Genomic DNA, 21,761 nt, shown 5'->3' with positions numbered 1-21,761 from the left:
TCCAAAGCAAAACAAAAACATCTCCCCCCCGCCTGCCCCCGCAGCCCCTCGATGTTATCGTTTCCCTAATTTTCACCAGATGGGGCCGGTCACAGCACCGCGGCACGGCTCCCCGGCCTTCTCCTGCACGGTGAGAAACCAGAGCAAGCGGCCTCTAATGGGGACCAGATGCCGCGCTTCTTATCAGATCCTGGCTGGGGCTGGAAACGGACGTGTTTCTGACAAGGATATTTTGGGGGCTCAGCTGTGATAACAAATGGCAGCGAGCGAGAGGGCCTCGGCGTGGCGTGGGGAACACAGGGCCTTTCTTCAGCCACAGCCTGGGCTCCTGCCGGGGCAGCCGGAGCCACCAGCACCTCCACGGGTGCCGCGGGCCTGTCCAGCTCTGGGGCAGACACCTTGTCAGCCCCGCGGGGTGAGATGCAAAGCCAGCAGCAAAGTGCTGGGGCCAGGCCGTGGTGCTTGGCAGCTCCCCGTTGCTCGCACGCAGCCTGCAGGTTCCTCCATGCTGGCTCTGCAGGGTCTCGGAGGACGCAGGTGGCCTTGACGAGCTGGCAGGTGTGGCTGCTCCTGGAGAACGGCCACCACTTTGTCTCTCTTCAGCCAGCAGAGGCTTGAATATCTGTCAGCGAGGCTGGGCACGGGGCGCCGACTTCTCTCACCAGCACCTGGCACAGCCCCGCTGCCCGAGAAGGGCCGTGGCTGCCAGGTGAGCGTGGGCATTGCCGCAGGCAGCACGGTTCTGCCGTGCACACAGAGAGAGACGGTCCGTGCCCTAGAAAATTTACGGCCCAAGGCATGTGTCCAGCAAGGATTTATGTAAGTGCTTAGCTTCACACGTTGTGGATAATCTCCCCGGCTTCGGCAGTGTATTCCCGGTGTAAAGTTTAAGTACATCCATAAATCTCAGCTCAATCAGGATCCAATTCATCTAGTGGGATCCTCCTCGTGCTGTGAGGAGGCTTCCGATGACTTGGCCTTTTACCTGGATCAGCAATCAAGCCAGCTTCGTGCATCCCATGACCACAGGAGACGGCTCTGTCCCAGAAGATTCCTTTGGGAGATGAGTTTTGCCGGACAAGCCCAGGCTCTGGCCCTCGCTGTGCCCCCACCCCACCACTTCCCGTGGTCCCATGAGGGCTGACTGCTGCTTCCAGCTATGGGGCAGCCCCGTCCCCATCCTGTGCTGCTGGCTTTGTGCCTGCTGCCCACGCAGGGACCGTGCTGGGTGCCAGGATCCAGCCCATGGTATTGAATGGCAGAGGGAGTCACTAGCCTAGGGCTTAAGTCATTGAGCTCTATTTGCCAGAAAGCATGTCTTGCACCTAATATTGCGGGTATTTTTGCTTCTTAAGGCTTAGCTGCTGCTGCTTCACCGGTTTTCATTGGAGAAAGCTCACATTTTACAGCTTTGTTTAAATTACGGGGATTAATGCACAGCCATTCTTTATTTGACTTTTCAATTACCACCGCTGGATTAATCCCGCAGGTTCTGTGTTTTCCATCCTCCCAGCTTTTCTGCGTGGCGGCACCCAGCAGTGAGGCTGGCTGCTGGCGGCTGGTGGCCGGAGCGATGCTCGCCCCTGCTCGCCCCCAGCTCGCTGGCCGGGGGCCAAGAGCTCCACTTGTGTGCTGTGGGGGGTGCAGGGGTGTGAAATCTGAAAGCTGAATGTTTTTGTGCCCATCTTCAAAACCTGGGCAGACATTGCATCCTAGCAGAGACAAACTGTTTGGACAGTTATTTAACAAAACCATTTGGGTTTGTTGAAATCTATTATAATGGTTACTGGTCCCTGGGCTAGCATTGCAAGATCTGAATATGAGCTGAGCTTCATTGCAATGTTTTCTTTCACTGGGCTGCCCAGCTGCTGCCCTGGACCAGCACGGCAGTGCATGTGGAGACCTTTGCTCAAAGCCCTGGGCTGCAAGGAACAGCCTCCTCGCAGCCTCCAGCTCTGCGTGTGCTTTCCAGATCTGATCTCCTTGTTTTTCCTTCTCTCCCTTTCCTTCGCAGAAGGCTGGCTACCTTGAGCTGCAGGTACACAACGCATCTTTGGCAAAAATGAGCCCAAACCATCCTGTCGCAGCTCCACTGCGCGGGGCTGGCAGACCCCGGAGGATACAGGATCTGTGCCAAGGAGCTCCTGATCCACACCAATCCACTCCTGCATTAGCACGAGGAACGGGGGGAAATGTTCTCTGCCTTGCAGGGGAGGGACAGTCGGAGGAACAGAAGCATGAAGGATTTTATTATTAACTTGGATCCTTGGGGTAGAGCCAGGAGCTGGCTCCACAGAGCCAGGGCACTGCTCTACTGCAAGATCCTCCTCAACATATGCCCCGTAGCGGGGGACGGGCTTTGTGCACATGTTCATCTGGCTGGGCTGAGCCTCTGCAGCATTTCAAAACCACTCGCGAGCCCTGCCAGCCCTCAGGAAGCGGCACGCACGGCCTCGGCTGGCAGGAGCCTGCCTCTGGCTTGGCACAGGACCCGCGGGAGGGGTTTTCTCTGCAAGGGGGGCCCTGCCGCAGCCCCCCCCAGTCCTCTGCAAAGCTTTGCTTGCTGGCTGGGCGAGGCTGGGTACCGCTCTCCCCTGGGTGATGCCTGGACACGGCAATGCCCGGACCTCATCCAGGGGAAGAAATGCATCAACCTCCTCCTGCGGCTTGGTTACTGCGGCCATAAAGTGGTCGGGCACTCAGAGCCCTCGTGCACCTGTGTAATCCTGCATCCCCGTGGCTGGAGGGCACTTCCCCCAGCTCCAAGCACCGCAGGAGGAGTGGGGCATTCCCCTGCAGCCCTGGCACGGGACAGCCTCTACGGGAGGCTATGGGCAGACCGGGGGGAAGCGCTCCACAAACCTGCACCCAGCTCTCACACCCACACACCAAGGCTGGGCCGTGCTCAGCTGCCTTCCTGTCTCCAGCATCTAGCCAAATCCTGCTTCTTTAACTATTTTTTTTTTTTTCTTTTTTTTTTCTGTAAGTGCTCTCTTCCCTGGTTGGAACAGAAAACAGGAGCTCAGTGCACAGGAGAGGGTGGTGCTGGGGACCCCAGCCCCAACAGGGAGGGAAAAGCCTGCAAGGCTTCCACTTTACCTGGGATTTTATCAGGCAATTATGGTAGAAAATCTGGAAGGAGATGGACACCAGGGAGGCCAAAACCCTTCCTTTGGTGGGGAGGACCATTCCAGTCCACAAAGGATGCTCGGTGAGGTGTGGCAGAGGCAGCACCGCCACCCTGGTGCCCTGGTGCCCATTGGGGTGAACCATGCCTGCCCCAAAGCCCCGGTACTTGAGCAGCCCCATGCTGAAATCCTGGTTTCCAAATCCTGGTTTCCAAAACCTGGTTTCCATCCTGGGTGCCCAAAGCTCCTCTTGTTGCCACAGGGGCTGCAGGGCCTGGTACCAAGCAGGAGCAAATGTAGCCCCATCCACAACCCGGCTGCGAGGAGCGCACACGTGTGCCGGGCTGAGGGGGGGCTTCGCCGCGGCTCTGGTTCAGGCAGCCCCCTCTCTGCCCCTCCGGAGGAAATGACTCAGGGCTTTTCCACGAAACCACAGGCTGACAGGCTTGCCGCCTGCCTGGCTGCTCCTGCGCACGGAGATCGCTCGCCTGGGGATGTGGGGGGCACCCCCAGGGACAGGGGGTGCTGAGCGCAGCGCTGGCGTGGGGGAAATCCCGAGGGAAAGGGTGATGGTGCTGAAGCAGGAGCTGGGCCTGCTGCCATCCATCTCGTCCCACAGCCGCTCAGAGTCACGGCCTCGGGCAGTGCCACGACTTTTCTGCAAGGGAGCTGAATTTCTGGAATAATGGGACACTGCTGGCAGTGAGAAAATTGGGGGCTGTCCCCATTGTGCCCAGTGCTCCCCAGGAGCAGGGCGCAACCTGTGTTGGGGTGGCACAGAGCCTCGGGGTGTGCAGCTTGCCCTGTCTCCTCCTCTTCCTCTCTCCCACTGTTCCCTGGAGGATGCTGGCACCTGATATGGCTTTGGGACCTGGCTGCTACTTGCCATGAGCCCTGGGAACCAAATTCTTCACTTCCACAAGGTTGCTGCCCAACACCAGCTCCAGGAGCTATGTAGGCCCTACATAAACACACACACACAGTGCTCTCCTGCTCTGAGGGTGCTTCATAAGCCCGGGAAGGCCCCGTCCCCGTGACACCCTCCCTGTCCCCAGCACACGCAGGGAGGCAGCTTCCACTGCTATCTGCACGGCACGGTGCTGGTGCCAGAGGGGAAGCTGCACTCCCTTCCGGGAGATACTTGCAATCTCAGCTGGAAAAAAAAAAAAAAAGGGATCAGGGGTTAGTTCCTGGCCTCACAGAAGCCATGGCAGAGCCTGCTGGCGGGGCCAGCGTGTCAGCCTGCGTGCCAGCGGTCCGGGGGGACGGTCAAGGTGTTTTGTCATCTTACGGTCTCTGGTGAAACCATTGTTTGGAGGCTCCGCAGAGGAAAGAGGATGGACAGAGAGATAAGGCAGCCAGATGGGAGAGGAGAGGTTTGGGTTTGGCACTGGCCAGGATCTGTGAGGCCAGGCTGCATCTCTCTGGCTCTGGGCTGGCTCAGGGACAAGCCGCCCTGCCCATCGGTGCCTGGGCTGTGCTGATCTGCACCCCCGAAACAGGCCCAGAGAGCCTCTGCATCACCAATATTCGTGCCATGGGGCCCTGCAGAGCAGCAGGGAGCTGGAAATCACCACCAGCATCACCCCGGCCATCCGAAGGTGAGGAGACACGGCAAATCCTTTAGTGAAACAGCCTGAAGGCATCCACACATATCTACAGCCAAGACTACGCTGGGGTCAGAGACCAAATCCCAGCAAATCCCAGCACGCCTCCTCCAGCATCTCTCCAACACTGACCACCGGTGGCTGTGCCCACAGTCACCACAGGGCCAAGAGCTCAGACCCCCACGGCGTCGGGGGCTCCCCCGAGCTGCCTGCTCCTGCAGGCCATCCTCCCCATCCCTTGTGGATCTGGGAGCCTGCAAAGATGCTCGGCTCGCACCCATTCCCTCCCCAGTGCCCTGGGGGAGGCGGAGAGGTCCTGGCTCACCTTTGCAGGCCTTGCGGTCCGTGATGGACTTGCTGAGGTCGCGGTAGAAGCCCTCCTTGCAGTAGTGGCAGTGGCGCCCCGCGGTGTTGTGCCGGCAGTTGAGGCAGACCCCTCCGCTCTTCCTCCCCGACAGCTTGTACAGCTCCATGTTGAAGCGGCAGCGCCGCGCGTGCAGGTTGCAGTTGCAGGCTGCAAGGGAAGGGGAGGGTGAGGCAGAGGTGCTGCCAGGCAGGAGGAGCAAACAGCGCCCAAATCCCTGGTGAGGAGGGGGCGGCGGGGCTGACCAAAGCATCGGAGCCCACCAGTCGGGCTGCGGGCCCCCGCTGGGCTCCCCGAGGTGGGGAGCAGGGCAGGCAGGGCTCGGCACAGCCGGCCCCAATGTGCCGGCCAGATGTGCAGCATCCAGTGCCCCACGGGGCCGGGGCTGGGAGGTCAGCGCGGAGACGGGGCACGTGTAGGGACAGCACACGGGGGGAGACTCGGCTGAAGGTGAGATGGAGGGAGGGGTGCCACAGGAAAGAGGGTGTCCAGCAGCACCAGCTGGGCACCTGCAGCCCCGCTGGCTCCTCTTTCTGTCCCTTTTTGGGGCCAGCCCCTCACCAGTAGCCCAGAAGCCACCAGACCACCCTCCTCGTGCCGCGCTGCTGCAGCCCAGCATGGAGCAGTGCCGGGTGCCAGCCCCAGCACCAGCAGCACAGCCCCCAGGCTGCGTTTTTTTAGGGCTCTGCCCTGGGTGCACACACGAAAACACACACAGGATCCCACATAGTGACACGCACAGACACACACACAGGTGTGCACGAGCACAGGCGCACACACGCTCACGTGCACGTGTGCGCACATGCAAATTTGGGCACGTTTTCTCACGTGTGCACACATCCACACTTGCAGCACAAGCACATGCACGAGTGTGCATGCTCACACATGCACATTTTCACATTTGCACACGCACAAACGTCCATGCCCAGATGCTTGCACGTGCCTCCCCCCCGCCCCCACGAGCGCGCTGATGTGAACACACACACACACACACACACACACGTTATTTCTTTCATTAGCCACAGGAACCATGAAGAACCCCCCCTCCCACCCCCCCTGCCCGATTCCACGTGTGTGAGATAAAAAGGAAAAGCAGTGCCAGTTCCTGTTTAACACTCTCACAAAAAGATAATGGGAACAAGATTTCCTTCAGCGAAACGTGGCGCCCGCCCCCAGCCCCCTCCCCGCGCTGGTAAATTGAGGCTGGGTGAGAGTTTTTCCAGGCGTACTGTGAAATTCATTAACATGTCAGCCCAGATTTAACTGCTGGGCCTGCTTGTCGTTTGTGTGAAGTTTCCCCCGCTCACCCCCCCCGGGGCCGCCTGCCCACCACACCGCCGGGAGCACGCTGAGAGCTTCAGCCCGTGCAGATCAAACGGCCGCCGGCCGCCTCGCCCCCCACCCCGCTCGCCCGGCCGGAGACCGTGAAGCAAACCCCAGCCTGGGAGCCCTCTTGGAGGCTTAAAGGACTTGGGCAAAAACCCGTTCCCGGCCTCGGCACAGCCCTGCACCCTCAAACCTCAGCTCCCCCGAGTTACGAGATGAGTGTAAAAATCACGCGGCAAGCACAAAAGCGATGCTTGGGCAAGGCGGAAGGTGCCTTTTGGGGTTTGCGCCTTTTGAGGTCGCTTTTTTTCCCCAGTGCTGGTGGGAAACGGAGACTTTTTGAAGCAAGTTCTCACACGTGGCTGGATGCTGAAGAAAGCAGAACGAAGCTGGGTGGTGGGGGTGCCGCTGGTGTGGGGGGGATGCGGCTGCGCCGGGGATGCAGCTGCGCCAGGGATGCGGCTACGCCAGGGATGTGGCTATACCAGGGATGCGGTGTGCAGAGGAGCAGTTTTGGGGGCGAAGGGGCCTCGTTTTTGCCTTGCTGCACTCCAGGAAGGAAGCGCAGTCGGGTGGCAGCTCTGCTCCCCACCGCGCAGGGTAAGGCCTGTGCCCCCGCCAGGTCCCCGCACCCTCCAGGGAAGCGGAGGGGATGTGAGGGGTGGCAGAAGAGGAAGGTCGGGTAAATGATTCGCCACTCCCTCGTCACGGGTCCCTCTCTGCCCGTTTAATTGGTGATGGAGTAACTGGCCCGGCCTTTCTGTGTCGTGGCTGGCACAGCCAGGGGCTGGCTTGCTGCCCGGCTGCCCTGCTGGCATGTCCCCACCAGCCCCAGGGCCACCACTGGGCAGGGGGGGCCACCAGGAGCTGCCCTGAGGGCACGGGGGTGGCAGGGGTTATGGGGGGGGGGTCAGGACGGAGATTTGGCTGGGCTTGGCCACACCAGGATGGGGAGGGGGGCACAGCACAGAGCACCCAGCACCGGTCGGAGCAGGCGGGTGCCCCCCATACTCAGCTAAAAACTTGTGCTGTTCCTCAGCGCTGACTCGGTCGCAAGCTCTGTCTGTCTCCTGTTAATCACTAATTAAAGGCTTGAATGTTCCCTGCTGTTTGGGGTATTAATAAGATTTTAATTGCACAGTTTGGGGCTAATTACGTGGTAGTTCGCTTCCGCCCTTGTACAGTATGCCCAATTAAACAATCATATGATCAATTAAACAATCACAAGATCTAATAATTTGCAATAATAGACTAATTAAACGCCAACACCTTGCAATAGAGCAGCCTCCTGTCCTCCTTTTGATGGTTTTGAACCTCTGCCCGGGCCCCAGCCTCCCCTCCACCTCCTCCTCTCCCCAGCGGGAGCCAAGAGCGGAGCCCGGGGTGGGGGGCGCGGGGCTGGGAACGGGGCCGGGGGGCACAGCACGGGCAGCAGGCGCGCGGTGGGTGCTGGTGCCGGGGGGCAGGAGGGGGCCGGCTGCCCCCACGAGCTCCCTGGGAATAATTAGTTCACGGAGCTGGCTCAGCGAAACCCTAGACCGGCCGCCGCTGCCAACCCGCAGCGGATTCGAGCTACGCCCCTGCTTTGGCTGGAGGGGCGCCCAGCCGGGAGGCAAGGCTGCACCTAGCCCCCGGGAGGGGGATCGGGGCCAGGGGAGCCCCCCTCTGCCCTCCCACTGCCCACACGCACAGGGAACAGGGACGGGGACAGGGCTGGGGCTGGGAGAAGCAGCGGGGGAAAGGGCTCGGGGAGGGGGATCAGGGGCTTGTGGCTGGGAGGAGAGGAGGAATCCCAGAGCAGGGAGGGGACGAGGCTGAGCCACCCCAGCCCGTCCCAGGAGCAGGGCACACAGGTGTTGATCCCCTGCACCACAGCTGGACACCTCGTCCCCGCTTGTGGCACCAGTGAGAAACAGCCCAGGCCAGGATCCCCTTAAAAAGGGGATTTATTAGGGGATTTCGCATCGGGAGCACTGAGATAAAAGCAAGAAAGGAAATACACATGGGAAGGGGGCAGAGGAAATGGGTGAAGTGTTGGGGAGCCTGCAAATTCCACCACCACTTTGGAGACTGGCATTTTTGGGGCACGGACATCCCGGACTGATGCCCTCATCCCCCAGCCACGCTGCTGCCTGGCCTGAAGCAAAAGGAGCGAGGTGCTCCCAGGCCTGGGCAGCCCCTTCCCACGGAGCCCCGGATCAAAGCGAGCCCCGAGCATTGTCCCTGTGCTCCGTGGGGTGGATCCTGCTCGTGGAGCAAGGTCTCCCCTTTGTGCCGCGGCACTGACAATGGGAACAAGAGCTCCAGCATTACCAGCGAGTGGATCAATTACTTCCAGTGGCTGCCTTGCACTAATCAGCTCCCCCCTGCCTTGGGGACAGCCTCCTGACCAGGGGACTGGGCTCCTGGTGGCAGCGGGGACCAGGAGCAGGGGGAGGTGGCGCAGCTCTACCAGAGTAACAGCTCTGCGGGCAGCCCACGGGGCCGTGCACCCTGCGGCACGGGGCTGGTGCCTCGCCGTTTGGCCAAGCTGCCACTTTCAGCCTGGCTGTGACATCCCCAAATCCGTTTTCCAAGGTGCCATTCCCCCCTGTAACCACGCGGCACGGCGGCACCCCCCTCCCCACCACCACCACAGTCCCCCCGTGGGGCACTGCCCAGATCTCAGGCTGCGAGGACTGCTCCTCCTCTGCGCTTCCCCGCGCCAGCCACCAGCAGAAATTCCCACGAAATAAGGAAAGCACAACCCACGGGAACCCCGCGGGCTTCCCCAAAACAAGCAGCCACCTGCCTAAACCAGGGGCTACGTCAGCCTCTGTGCAAACTCCCAGGAAAGCAGGGAGGGGTTCTTCTTTTTTGTCCCCAGCCCCAGAGGCGTGCGTGGCCACCCCGGCACCGCAGCGTGGAGCAGGACGGCTCGTCCCCAGCCCAGAGCAACCAGAGGCTCCCGGGCACACAGCCCTCCATCCCTGCCCCTCTGCTGGCTTGGGGCTGCCAGGCTCCAGGCGCACCTTCCTCCTCCTCCTCTTCCTCCTCTTCCTCCTCCTTCTTGTCCTCCTCGTCCCCTCCTCGGCCAGGCGCGACCTTCGGCACCGCGGGGCTGGGGCGCGGGACGGAGTCAGAAACCCCGCGGTCTGGGCCGAGCAAAGGGAACTTCCCGGGCGGCCTCTCCTTTTAATTGGTGCTAATTGCTGCGTCTGTTCGTGCTGGCTGGGGAGATGTCATTGTTGAAAGGCACAGAGGGGAAGGCTCGGGGAGCTAATCCAGCTTTCAGCCGCTAAGCCCTTCGGAGGCGTGTGATGGAGAAGCTCTTTCAGGTCCCTTCAGAGAGGGCACAAAGCCCGAGAGGGGAAAGGGAGAAAGAAGGGGATCGAATCAACAGGAAAAAACACTTTCACACGCAGCTTGGCTACGGGCCTTTGTGTGTGGGGCTTGTCAGGGTGTCTTGAAGGGACCGCTCTGCGCCCCCACCTCCTCCCTGCCTTTCTTTTCTCTCCTTCAATTATCTTTTCAGCCCCATCTGCCAAAACGGTGACCTGGCTGGGGGCGGGGAGGGCTGCAGCCGGGATGTGCAGGAGCAAGGCCTCACACGGGACCCCCTGCCCCGGCCAAGGATGCCGGGAGCTTCTCTAGCACCCCCCCAGCCCCAGATCCTTCCCCCGGGTCTCAGGCCGGGATCTGCTCCAGTTTAACCCCCCCCGGAGCTGGCAGAGCCTCCTCGGCTCGGCTGCGTCACTCGAACAGAGGACACGGTGCCAAAGATGTGCTCCAGGATCCCAAAACTCCGGACATCGGGGTCAGGGCTGGGGTCCTGCTTTTGGCCCCCACCTGAGCCATCCCCAGCCACACCTACAGGCACTGGGAGCAGGGTGAGGAGCAGAGGCAGTTTCCAATTTTTGCTCCAAAACTCGTCTTTCTGAGACAAACGGGGAAGCGCCGGAGCTGACACATTCCCACAGGGCACGAGGTGTTTTTAAAGCATCAGCTCGGCCACTTCATTTGCATCGAGTGCCTTTTTAGCCATTCTCAGAAGAAATCCTCTGCAACCCAGATATATTTAAGCCGACAGCTGGGATCTCAACAAGACATCGATCACAAATACTAACAAGTCCCTCTGACCTCTGGCACATCCAGTGAGCCTTTCAGGGGCTGATTGATGGGATGGCTTCCCTTGTCTCCATCCTCCTGCCACCCCCTGGGACCTGGGCTCTGGTCCAGGCAGAGTGAGAGGTTGTTCCCCCTCTCCCAGAGCTTTGCAGGGCTCTGGCATCCCTCACCCTGCACAGATCAGGACAAAAGGCAAAAGCCTCCACAGAAATCCTATAGAAAAAGATTCCAGAGCGGGGCAGGAAGACAATGTGGGTTCAATACTTGTGAAAAGTTTCTGTAGATTACAAGTGCCTTTGACTCACACAAACCTTTTTAAGAAGAGATGAGCTAAAACCACTGCGCACTGCACCGTGCCAGACCGAGCGAGAGGGATAACAGGCTGAAATGGGGTAGCTCAGACATTTCCTTAACCCCTGCTGGTTGGAGAAACCCAGCTGCTGCCTGCTCCCAGCCCAATGCAGGTGACCTCCGTGCTTCCCCTGGGGACGAGCAGCTCGCTGCCCAAGGCAAACACCCCTTGCCGACACAGCTCGGCACGCTGCACGGTCCCCGTGTGTGCCAAAAAAGCACCACGGTGCCTTTGGAGGGTTTGGGTGCAGGTAGCCAAGCAGCAGAGCAGAGGAAGCAGAGGCTCAAAACCCATGCCAGGCACTCATGCTCAGCCCCACGGCCACATCCCTTGGGTGCTCAGGGGTCCCAGCCCTGGGGAAGGTGGGCGCAGCGCGGTGGCGACGGTGATGGTGGGGGTCACTTACCCAGACACTCGTTGGCCTCACGGGCGCTGGCCCGCTGCCAGGGCCGGTCGTAGTGGAAGGGCTTGCAGCGGTCGCACTCGGGCCCCTCCGTGTTGTGCTTGCAGTCGCACACCAGCTTCTGCTCCTTGTCCTTGACGCAGCGCGAGGCGTGCCCGTTGCACTTGCAGCGCCCGCCGACCTGCAGCTCGCCCACCGCGTAGTAATAGGGGGCCGCACCGGTGCCCCCCTCCTCCTCGCCAGCCTCGCGCCCCCCCAGCTCCCGGAATTGGTGGGGGCGGCTGAAAACCACCCTGATGTCGGTGGCCGTCACCCAGTCCTGCAGCACGGGGCTGCTGTCGAAGTCCTGGGCCGAGGGCCGCCCGTCCAGGGTGCTGAAGGCGATGAGCCCCCCGGTGAGCGGGTAGAGGTCGGTGAGGCCGTCGGTGCAGAGGGCCTCCTGCTCGTTCTGCTTGGTGACGGTGGCTTTGCTGGGCTTGCCGTAGATCTTGCGGCACTGGGAGGAGTAGTACTGGTAGGGCACCCACGTCTTGCCGTAGTCCATTGACTTGAAGATAGCGGTGGACTCGGGCCGGGGCGAGCAGAACTGGAGGCTGACGTAGACCACCTCGAACTTCTTGCCGAGGGAGAGGGTGAGGGTGACGTTGTGGGGCGAGTGGTGCAGGGTCTCGGAGCGCCAGCACGTCATGTTGGAGGCGGTGTTGAGGTCGGTCAGGTAGGCGGGCGGGTGGGCTTTGCGGGGGTCGGAGGCGTTGCAGTGCCGCGTCGGGGGCTTCCCGCAGGTGCTAGAGGCGTGCACCTCCTTCCCGAAGGCTGCGTTGACAAACTCGGGGATGCAGCGGCGAGGAGCTCCGCTCTCGTCGTAGCAGGGGTCCGGGGGGGTCTGCTGGGCCACGAACGGATTCACCGCCTGGGAGAGGCGCAGCACGCTGGTGGTGAGGAGCAGGCGCAGGAGCTGCAGGACCTCCATCCTCCCGGGGCCAGGGGAGCGGCTCCTCCCTGGGATGAGAGCACACAGAGTGAATCGCAACCCGGTGCAGGGGGCTGGGGATGTGCCTGGCACCCAGGCCCCTCGACTTGTGCCCATTCCCACCCCGTGCTGACCCACGGGGCACCTGGGGAGTGGGGCAGGGAGGTGGTTAGCTCGTGGTGCCATATTTACAGCATCAGAATGAGGAGGACAACACCGGTTTCCAGACCTTCCCTGTAGGAACACCTCCCACATCTCAGTTGGGGTGGGGATGTTCACACCTGCCTGTGGCTATCAGGCTTTCATGCACGGCCCCGAATGCACAAGGTGATGCCCCCGAGCTGCAGCAGATCGACTCCGACAGCAGGACCATGGAGATGGGAATTAGCCCCGCGACGCTGTCGCAGCTGGCTGAGGCCACAACCCTACACCTCTTTGCCTTCCTGTGACCCTGCAGCATCAGGCGTCTCTCTTGCCTCTGACCCTGAGAGGTCTACGAGCCAGTAGCCCTCCAAATCACACCACCACACATCCACAGCTTTCCCACCGGCAAGAGGTCACTCTTGCTGCCTCTGCCCCACAGGAACTGCCCTCTCCGTGGCACGGTCAGGGGAAGACACCCCTCATCCCCAAAACCCCTCAGCACAGCACTGCAGGGCCGGGTGGTCTGCGTTGTGCCAAACTGTTAACGGGGGATCCTCCTCCCTGCCCCACCTGGCTGCCAGTGCCCAATGCCCAGCTCCAAGCTGGCCAGAGGGAGCAGGGAAGGCGATGGCACCCCTGAGACCTCCCCGGCACAGCCAGCCCTGCGCTCTGCTCCCCCCGCTGCTGCTGGCAGGGGAGGTTTCTGCTGCCAAAAATCAGCAGCTGCCTTTGTGGCCTGCATCTCCCCAGCAGCCACATCCTCTGTGCTCGGTGGCCAGGCACCCAGCAGAGTGCTTGACAAGGGATACTGTCCCCAGGGTGCCCAGGGTACGGGGAACCCCCTGCTCCAAAAGCGAATGTGGGCGAGTGCTGTGGGAGCAGAGTTGGGCGTGGGGGCCCCTTCCCGAAAGGTGATTCTTAAACCATGCCCGAGACCATGCCCAAAGGCAGGTTCCCGTGGGCAGCAGGGACGTGGCTGTCACTGCAGTGGACGCACTGTGCCACCCGGTGTGCTGCAAGCACTGCTGCACCGCGCTGCAGCCGGGGGGTACGCCTCTCACCCCAAACCCTCTCCTCCCCGAGCAGACTGCGATGAGAACACGACCCAGTGTCAGCACCCCGACCCAGTGCTATCCACCAGCAGCTCCTGTCCAGGGGGCATCCCTGCAGCCTGCAGCACACCTGCAGTGCCCGGTGAGCAGGGTCCGGGGAGTGGTGACACCAGGAGACTGAGGACCTGCACACAGCAGGGACAGAAACGGAGCAGGGGTGGCACTGCCAGCGCCTCACCGCCTTCAGCCAGGTTTGCACCACGCATGGCAGGTGAGCACCATTGTGTGCTCAGGCTTCCACAAAAACACCTTTCCAATCAGGGCATAAAGACCAGAACTCCCCCGGAGGTTCAAAACCAACTATTTCCCCATGCAGACGTAACAGCTTGGTGTTACAGAGGGACACCCTGGGGGAAAAGCTCGGAGCAGAGGGCAGAGAGCAGAAAGCCCTGGTGGTGACGGTGCCCCAGCAGCCAGGAGGTGCATCCAGCTCTGGGCAGCTCTGGTGGCACCCTCCGGACCCTGCCCAGGGACGTCTCCTCCACCCGCAGCCGCATCCTGCTCGGCGCCCCCAGATGCAGCCTGAAAATGCTGAGAAACCACCCAAACCCTCCAGCGTGTAATAAGCACGCTGTCGGCTGGGATCCGGCAGCAGAAGCTGTGGGAATCAACCCAAAGGCTGCTGCTGGGAGGAGGCCAGCCACGGACACGGCTCTGCTGCTGCCGGCGGGGGCCGGGCCCCCTTCCCCTCCCGTCCTGCGCCCCCGCACCGACGGCAGCCAGGGGACGAGGCGGAGGCGCTCAGCCTCAGGGCTGGGTTAGCTCTGCCCTTGGGGCGCATCGGGGGCGCATCTGGGGGATGGGAGATCATCCTGCACTGCCTCCCTGCCTCCGACACCCATGGGGAGAGGCTTTCCCTCCCGTGCTCCGTGGTTTGGTGCCCAAATTTTGGGGCTCGGCTGGGGAGGAGCCGCTCGGGAGCCAAGGCTCCGGCGTTTGCCGAGTGGCGTGTCGGCGCTGCGGAGGCACCGCGTGAATGGAAATCATTATCATCCTCGAGACCACACACATGCACACACACGCTCCGTGCACAGCTCACCCCATTATCCTGCTGAAAGGGAGCCGGGGCCGGTGGTCTCCGCGGGCCTCACCTCCGTATCGGAGAGGAGGGCAGCTGCAATCTGCTCCCTTTTATGCATATTCAGCGTGACCCCTGGGCTGCCGGCAAGCTGCCAGGGAGGCCCGGCGGTGGGTATTTCTCTCCCAGCCCCACCTGCCCCCCTTCCAGTCCCCATCTTCAGTGCCTCCAGTCCGAACCAAGTGGAGACACCGCTCCCTGAGCGAGGGAGAAGGCGCTGAGCCAGCCCCAGGCACGTCAGCAGCACCAATGACCCCGCGCCGGATCCACGGTATCCGACTCCAGACCCCAAGGCAAGGGTGCCCTGCGGGTCAGGGTGCCCTGGCATCTTCCAGCCGGGCTGTGACAGCAAGGCCGTGGCTGGTGGCCACCAGCTCAGGGCCACTGCCGTGTGCTGGCAGGAGCGCAGCGGCGCAGGGCTCGCCCTCCCCGAGGAAGCGGCCGCCACCCCAGCTGCCGCCGCCGCGCTCCTCCCCAGCAGCGGCTGCATTTTTGAGGTGGGCGATTTCCTCACTTCTCTGTTTGGGGAATGCTAATAGCCGTGCGGTTTGGAAGGAAGTCCCGATGCCTTAACACTCAGAAGTGCTTTGCGCTTTAAAAATTAGCTACTACGCACAGCACCTCCGCACCCTTTCTCCCCGGAGCAGCCGCCTCTGGAGGTGCTGGCGGCGGCTCGCTGCCACCCCAGCCCTGCCAGGGGCTCCCTGGGGTGCTGCTGCCACCCCCCCAGGAGGCACCACGCCACCATCCGTACTGTGTTCGGGTGCAGACATGAGCTCTCAGTGCCCATCGGTCCTGTTTGAAAGACCTAACACCCCAAGGCAGGTGCAGCAGGTGAGCCAAGACAGGAGGAGCAAACCTCCCCAAAACCCCAACCCCGGTGCCTGCCCCAGGCCCGGGGTCAGCGCGGAGCAGCGCAGGGCAGCGGCAGCTTTGCGGAGGTAATTACGGGATTAAGTGGAACAGCACGGGGAGGGGAGGGAAAGGGGTTATTAGTCAGATTTGATCCCGGGACCTTTGCGGCACTAGAACAGCCTTCTCCAATTAAAGCAGCGGGGGAAACCCCGAGCGGCCCGAGTGATGGCCGGCCGCACGCTGCAGCCCGGCCACCGCAGCGGGCCACAGCGTGTCCCTCGCAAATCCCCTCGGGGCTGCGTTGGAGGCCTGAGTCATGCGCTGAAAAATGTGGCTTCAGCGAGGGAGGGCTGTCCCCGTGGGCCACGAGCACGGTGCTGGGCTCAGCCAGCCCTCCTGGGGAGAGCGTGAGCCTTGGTTTGGTCAGGGGATGCTCGGTCCCTCCCGGGTGCAGCTTCATCCCACATGGGGGGCGATCCTGGGTGGCAGCATTGAAAGCATCCCCGTGGTGGGACACGGCCACGGAGCAGGGGGCAGGAGGGCAGGAGACACCTTCCAAGGGACCCGAGCAGATGAGGGGGATCCAGCTCCATGAGGATGTAGGGGCTCGATCCAAAGGATTCAGATAGGGCCAACCCACATGGCCAGCTCATCCCAGAGCTGTGCTGGCCTGGGCAAAGCCCCGACAAAGCTGAGCTGCCTAGCTCAGGTTCCTGCAGAGCGGACAACTGATGTGCTCAGACAGCACTCAGGAAAGCTGTAAATGGGCACAAATCACCAGGGCGCATCCCTTAACCGGGATGGAGCTGCTACCAGCACTTGTGCTTTGCCACCTCGTTACGAGCCCCTGCTGACGACAGCATCCCCAGTCCCTGGCTGTGGGGCAGCCCTACAGAGGGGCTGCCCCAACCCCACAGCCAGGGGAGCCGCCAGGCCCCCAGGCTCCTCGCCCACCCCTCCGTGCCCACCCGCCGAGCCGGTGCCAGCTGGGGGGCTTTGGGCCCTCCCAACGAGAGGAATGCGTCAGGACCAAACCGGGCTCTGGACACGGATAAATCGTTCCATGTGTCGCTGGGCTGAAAACACAACCGAGAAATATTTAAAATGAAAGGAAAAACCCCACGCAGCCAAGGCGCTGGGACTGAGCTCGGCTTTCCGGCAGGAAGGAACGAGGCGGAGGCGAGCGTGTGGCGCAGGGGAGAGGCCGGGGACGCGGGCGCTGGGGTGGCAGCGGCGGAGCCGTCGCGCTCCCAGCCCGCACCAGACACGGCCAAAAGCTCCTGAGCGGCCCTCACGGCGCTGCAGAGGTCCCCGTGTTCCCTTCCGAGCCCCTTCTCCGTCCATTTCTCAGTTCAGCATCAGGAGGCTGTAAACGCGTGGGTGCCCACATCTGCTCTCGCTCGGGGAGCCGGGCGCTCTGCGCGGCCCCTCGGGCTTTCGGCCTCTGCTCCGCAAAGTATGTGCGACTCGTGGGCAATTACGAGGCGGCGTGTTCCCGAGGCAGGCACTCACGGTGATAGATATTGCAATGCACTCTGGCAGGCCGGAGAGAGCATTACACAAGCCATATGATACTCCAGCGGTGCCAGGAGACGCATACAAATTACACTGCATGCAGGAAAGGATGGGCCAGATTCTGACCTCAGCCCCTCTGGCATCAGACAGAAGCAGCTCCATTCAGACCAGGCCAAACAAGACGTAAGCGACTCCATTCAAATTTACACTGGCATACCTGTGGTCAGCATCTGGCCTGGCTTGAATTAACTTCGGCCTGACATTACAAAAGGGTGAAACGGAGCCCAGATTTCCTAGGTTATCGAAAACAAAAAGAGAAATCCACCCAGAACCAAACCGTGGCGAGGCCGCTCAGACGTGTGCGTGAAGTTGTCAAAGACGGGATGCTCGGGCGCGTCACCCGCTCCTGCTCTGGTAGCTTCCCCCTGGGAGGACGGGACGGGGCTGTGCAAAGCACCGCAGCCTCCCTGGGGTGCCCTGAGCCAGCCCCGCTCCCCGACAGCCCCGAGCAGAGCCGCCGCTCTCCCCAGCAGCGAGCTTTACGCACAGCAGTGTCCACACACCATGGAGCTGAGCCCATCTCGCTGTCACATTTGGTTTGTTGCACTGCCGGGTGAGGGCTTCCCAACAGAGATCTCCTCCTCTCCCGACACAATGGATCCAGGATGTCCTCAGCCTTGCAGGAGCAAAAAGCTGCCTCGACGCTGCCCCATTGGATAACCCCCGCCACTACTCGGCTGGTTGCTTTCCGTGGCCCTAATCCCATCCCATCCCAGCCCCCGAGCTCCCTTGCACATTCCTGCCGTGCCGCTCGCTCCGTCACGAGCTGCCGGGAGAGCCCTCGGTGGGCAGGGGCTGCCCCCCGCTGCGCCCAGCGGGGGCACGGGACCGGCGGCCCCATCGCAGAACCCTTCGTGGCTTCTGCCCCTTCCCGCTCCATATGGGAATAAAGCGATCTGGTTTCCATAACGTCCCTTGTTGCCTTTTCATAACATGCCGGGCACAGATGTTGAAAATAGTCTGGATGAATATTTAAAATGGTATTCAGAGATGACAACATTTGGCCAGCTTTGAAAGATCTCTCACATCGGGTACGGGATGGCTCACGACAACGGGGCCGGAAACACACTGCACTCTAACATCTCGTTTTTTCTCCCTGGCTATTGGGACAATATTTCATGCCCCTGGTGTCACACAGCCTGTTACTGCTTGAGTGCCAGCCAAGTCTGCAGCATTTGGAAGAGGCTGTCACGTACGTTTTTAACATCACGGGGCAAAGCGGAATATGGAAAATCTGTCGCATTTCCATACCGAGCGCAAGTGTCCTGCGCAGGCTCGGGGAGGGGCTCATGGGGGCACAAAATAATTGCTTCCTTATGGAGCAGGGCCTGGCTAAGAGGGTGGGGGAACAGGAGATGGGGGTGCTGCGAGCACCCTCGGCGCAGTTGGCTGCTTCTTTGGCAGAGGAAGACGGAGCCATTCCGGCACACGAGCACGTGTCCCAGGGCCTGCACTGCTGCTCGCCTCCTCCTGGGGACCCTGCTCTGCCCCGTACCTCCTCCGCCTGCTGCCCAAAAGGGGCCTCGGCAGCAGGCCCTGGCCCAAACCTCAGGTGCCAGTGCTCTGGGGGCAGCACCAGTGCTGCTTGGCTCGGGCTCTGGAGCCTCCTGACTTTCTGCAGGGCTCCTCGTCGCAGGCCACGGCGCACTCAGCTGCATCCCTGGGCCTGGATCCTTCTCTCGCAGGCTGCAAACTCACCTTGGCTGCTTCCAAAGCCAGCACTGCACCTGTCCTCTCCTTGACAGAGACCTACCTCGCCTTCCTCCTCCTGCTTGCGCCCACCAGCACCTCTGCCGTGGGGCTGGGACCCCTGCAGCCCACCGTGCACCCAGCACCGGGACTGCAGGACCTCCTGTCCCCTCGCCAGCTCGCTCCACCGGGCGGTCAGAAAAGCACAGCAGCTCCCTCTGTTTTATAGAGGGAATACTGCAGAAAATAAAGGTGCCCACCATCCAACCAGCCACCTTGAAGGGAATGTTTGAAGCACGGCTCAGGCCACTTCCCCACTGCACTGCTTACAGGGCACGCCGATCCCTCGGAGAGCGGGAGGCTTTGTGGGTTGTGGGGGAGCAGAAGGACGGGTGTCACCTCCAGCCGTCCGGGGTTTGCATGTCCAGGTCTGGCCTTGGTGTCATCTGAGCCCGGCTACGGGTCCCACAGCCTGGCTCTTGTCTCATCTACTGCTTGGGCACATCCCCAGCTGAATGCACACACAGGCACTGCCCCACTGTGCCGCAGGACGTCCGTGTTGCCCCTGCTCCTGCCCAGGGCCTTCCTCACCCACCCAGCTCTCCATGCTGAGAGCCGGGCTGTGGGGGACTGCTGAGCACCACGTCCCGCAGCACGGCACTTGGTCCTTCCCCCCCGTAAAGGTATTTCCATCCGCCCACTCTCCGGCGGGGAAGCCAGGGGAGGGACAGAATTTTGAAGAAACGAGGTTTCAGCAGGATTTCCGAGGCAGAAAGGCAAACCCACCAAACGCAGCCGGGCTTCCCATCCCCTCTCCCTGCCCCACGTCCCGCTCACACACCAGCCACGGTGCGGGGGTGCCCAGGGGGGTCTCACGCAGCCTGGGGTGCCCTCAAAGCGATGGGGCTGAGCGGGGGGAGCGCTCCCTGGGGGGAAGCCCCCCTCCCGCACAGGGGTGCCCCGGAGGTGGCCGCACTGGGATGGGGCAGAGCCGAGGTGCGGGGCCGCCTGGTGCCTGCCCCGTGCGCCCCCCACCCCGGGGCTGGCACCTCGGCAGCCTGGCTCGGCTGAGCCCCCCCCCCGAGCAGCTCGGCTGTGGGACTTCGTGCAGCGCCGCGCACCCCCCCTGGCCCCCCGCCCAGGGTAACGGCAGCGAGCGGGGCCGAGCCGGGCCGGGACAAAGCGCCCGGAGCTTTGAGCCCGGAGCTGCGGGAGGCACCCCCCCCAAACACACACACACACACACCCCCTTCCCCGGCTCCGTCCCGTTTTTTGGCGAGCCCGGAGCCCGGCTCGAAAGGATGAAACGGGAAAAAAAAAGGGCGGGTGGGGGGGGTTGGGGTGGTGTGGGGGGGAGAGGGAGGAATAAAAGGCAGCGAGGGAGGGAGCGGTGGGAAGGGAAGCTGCTCGGCGGGGGCAGCCGTGCCGGGAAGTTGGAGGAGCAGCTTACCGCGGCCGGGCAGGTAGCGGGCTCGGTCCGGTGGCAGGTCCGGGGGTCGCGGCGGCGACAGGAGCCGGGGCCGCCGCAGCAGCGCGGGCGGCAGGGAGCGGGGGCCGCTCCCCCTTCCCTTGGCTGATGGCAACAGGAAAAAAAAAAGAGAAAAAAAAAAAAGAAAAGAATAAAAAAAAAAAGGAGGGTAGGGAAAAAAAAAATAAAGAAAATGCAATAGTAACAATTCGCCAGGAAATAAAACGAGAGAAAGCAAAATAAAGGGAAATTGTGCCAAGCGGGAGTGCTGCTCCGGCGGTGCGGGCGGGTCCCCAGCGCCCGCCCGCTCCGCCGCACTGCCCGTGTCTGCTCCGGCTGCGGGAGGCGGCAGGGAAGGAGGGAAGGGAGAAAACGAGAGGAAAAGGAACAAAAAAAAATAATTACAAAAAAAAAAAAAGAAATAATCTAGAAGTGGAGAAACTGAGCCCCGGCCGCTGCCTGGAAGCGGAGTAAAAAGGCTCCAATAAATCCCGGGTTGAAAAGAAGGGAAAAGTCACCTCCCCGAGGAAATCAGAAGCAGATTTCGAGCCATTTAATCACATGCAGGGAGGTGTGTGTGCGTGTGTGCGCCGCCCGCCGCGCCGCTGCCAGCCCTGCCTCCGCCCTCCCGCGGCCGCGGCCGCCCCGCCGGGAGCGCAGCGCAGCGCAGCGGGCCGGGAAGGGGCCGGGCGGGGAGCGGAGCGGGCAGGGGAGAGAAGGGAGCGGAAGGGAAGGGAAGGAAGGGAAAGGAAGAGAAGAGAAGGCAAGGGAAGAGAAGGGAAGGAGCGCAGCGCCCTCCCCGTCGGGGCACCGAGCCGCTCGCTGCCCGGCCCGAAGCGGGGCAGGTGGGTGGCAGCGCTGCTTGCCCCCCGGAGCCCTGAGAACCCCCCAACGCTGAACTGAGCATGGGAGAGGGCTGTGCCCGAGCTGTGCCCATCGCCTGGCCCTGCTCGTCGTGCCCTCCGACCCGGCTGAGAGCGGGGAGCGAGCAGCCCCGGCAGCCGAGGGCTCAGCTGGTGCCGCAAGGAAGGTGGCTGCTAATCCTTCCCCTGCTTCCCAGAGCAGAAGAAAAGAGGGATTTACCAGGCGGGGAGTGAGCAGCCCCCTCTTACAGGATCGGCTCCATCCCGTGATGCGGGGGCTTTTCACGTGTTGCTGCACCAAGGCTGGACTTGGCCTGCGATGCTCGGGCAGGAGGCAGGCGAAACGGGGGCATCTCCAGAGCCCGGGACAGCTGCCCCCAGGCTTCCCCAGGAGCTGCCTGCCCCCCAGCCAGCCCCAGGGCCACCTGCGTTCAAGCTGGCTCCAGGAGTCCTGGAGAGGGGGGGGAGGAAAGTGAAACGAACTTAATCAGCATTTGTGTGAGGCAGAGGAGGGGAGCAGAAAACCTGGATCTGGATCTCCCCCCCCTGCTTAGCTGCCCCTCTGCGGCACAGCCCCCAGGCTCACAGCCCCACATCCCGCCCGCAGATGTCCTTGCAGCGAAGGCAAGGGCTTGAGGAGAGAGCAGGGGAGGTGGAGGGGAGGGCAAGGTGCCAATGCGGCGCTGGAGCTGCCCACCCGCTGCACTCAGGGCACGGACC

At 62.2% G+C, this 21,761-nt stretch overlaps 1 protein-coding gene across 3 annotated transcripts in view; it reads right to left on the bottom strand.

Annotated features, from left to right (window-relative positions):
- The window catches only part of NTN3 (netrin 3), a 29,482-nt gene extending 8,106 nt beyond the window's left edge, over positions 1-21,376 (bottom strand). Inside the window, exons 1-3 of one of the 3 annotated variants that reach the window (XM_072023812.1) lie at positions 21,262-21,376; positions 11,291-12,286; positions 5,061-5,249 (exon numbers count right to left, since the gene is read on the bottom strand). In XM_072023812.1, the coding sequence (XP_071879913.1) occupies positions 5,061-5,249; positions 11,291-12,257 (1,156 nt within the window). In that variant the 5' untranslated portion in view covers positions 12,258-12,286; positions 21,262-21,376. Of the gene's footprint in view, positions 1-5,060; positions 5,250-11,290; positions 12,287-14,552; positions 14,808-20,160; positions 20,296-21,261 lie in introns of those variants that run through there. The other 2 variants (XM_072023811.1, XM_038187032.2) reach the window with 2 other exon arrangements.
- Positions 21,377-21,761: the final 385 nt, after the last annotated feature.

The sequence above is a fragment of the Anas platyrhynchos genome, chromosome 15 (genome assembly GCF_047663525.1).
Source record: "Anas platyrhynchos isolate ZD024472 breed Pekin duck chromosome 15, IASCAAS_PekinDuck_T2T, whole genome shotgun sequence".
NCBI lineage: Eukaryota > Metazoa > Chordata > Aves > Anseriformes > Anatidae > Anas > Anas platyrhynchos.
This window is presented reverse-complemented; position numbering and strand designations above follow the sequence as displayed.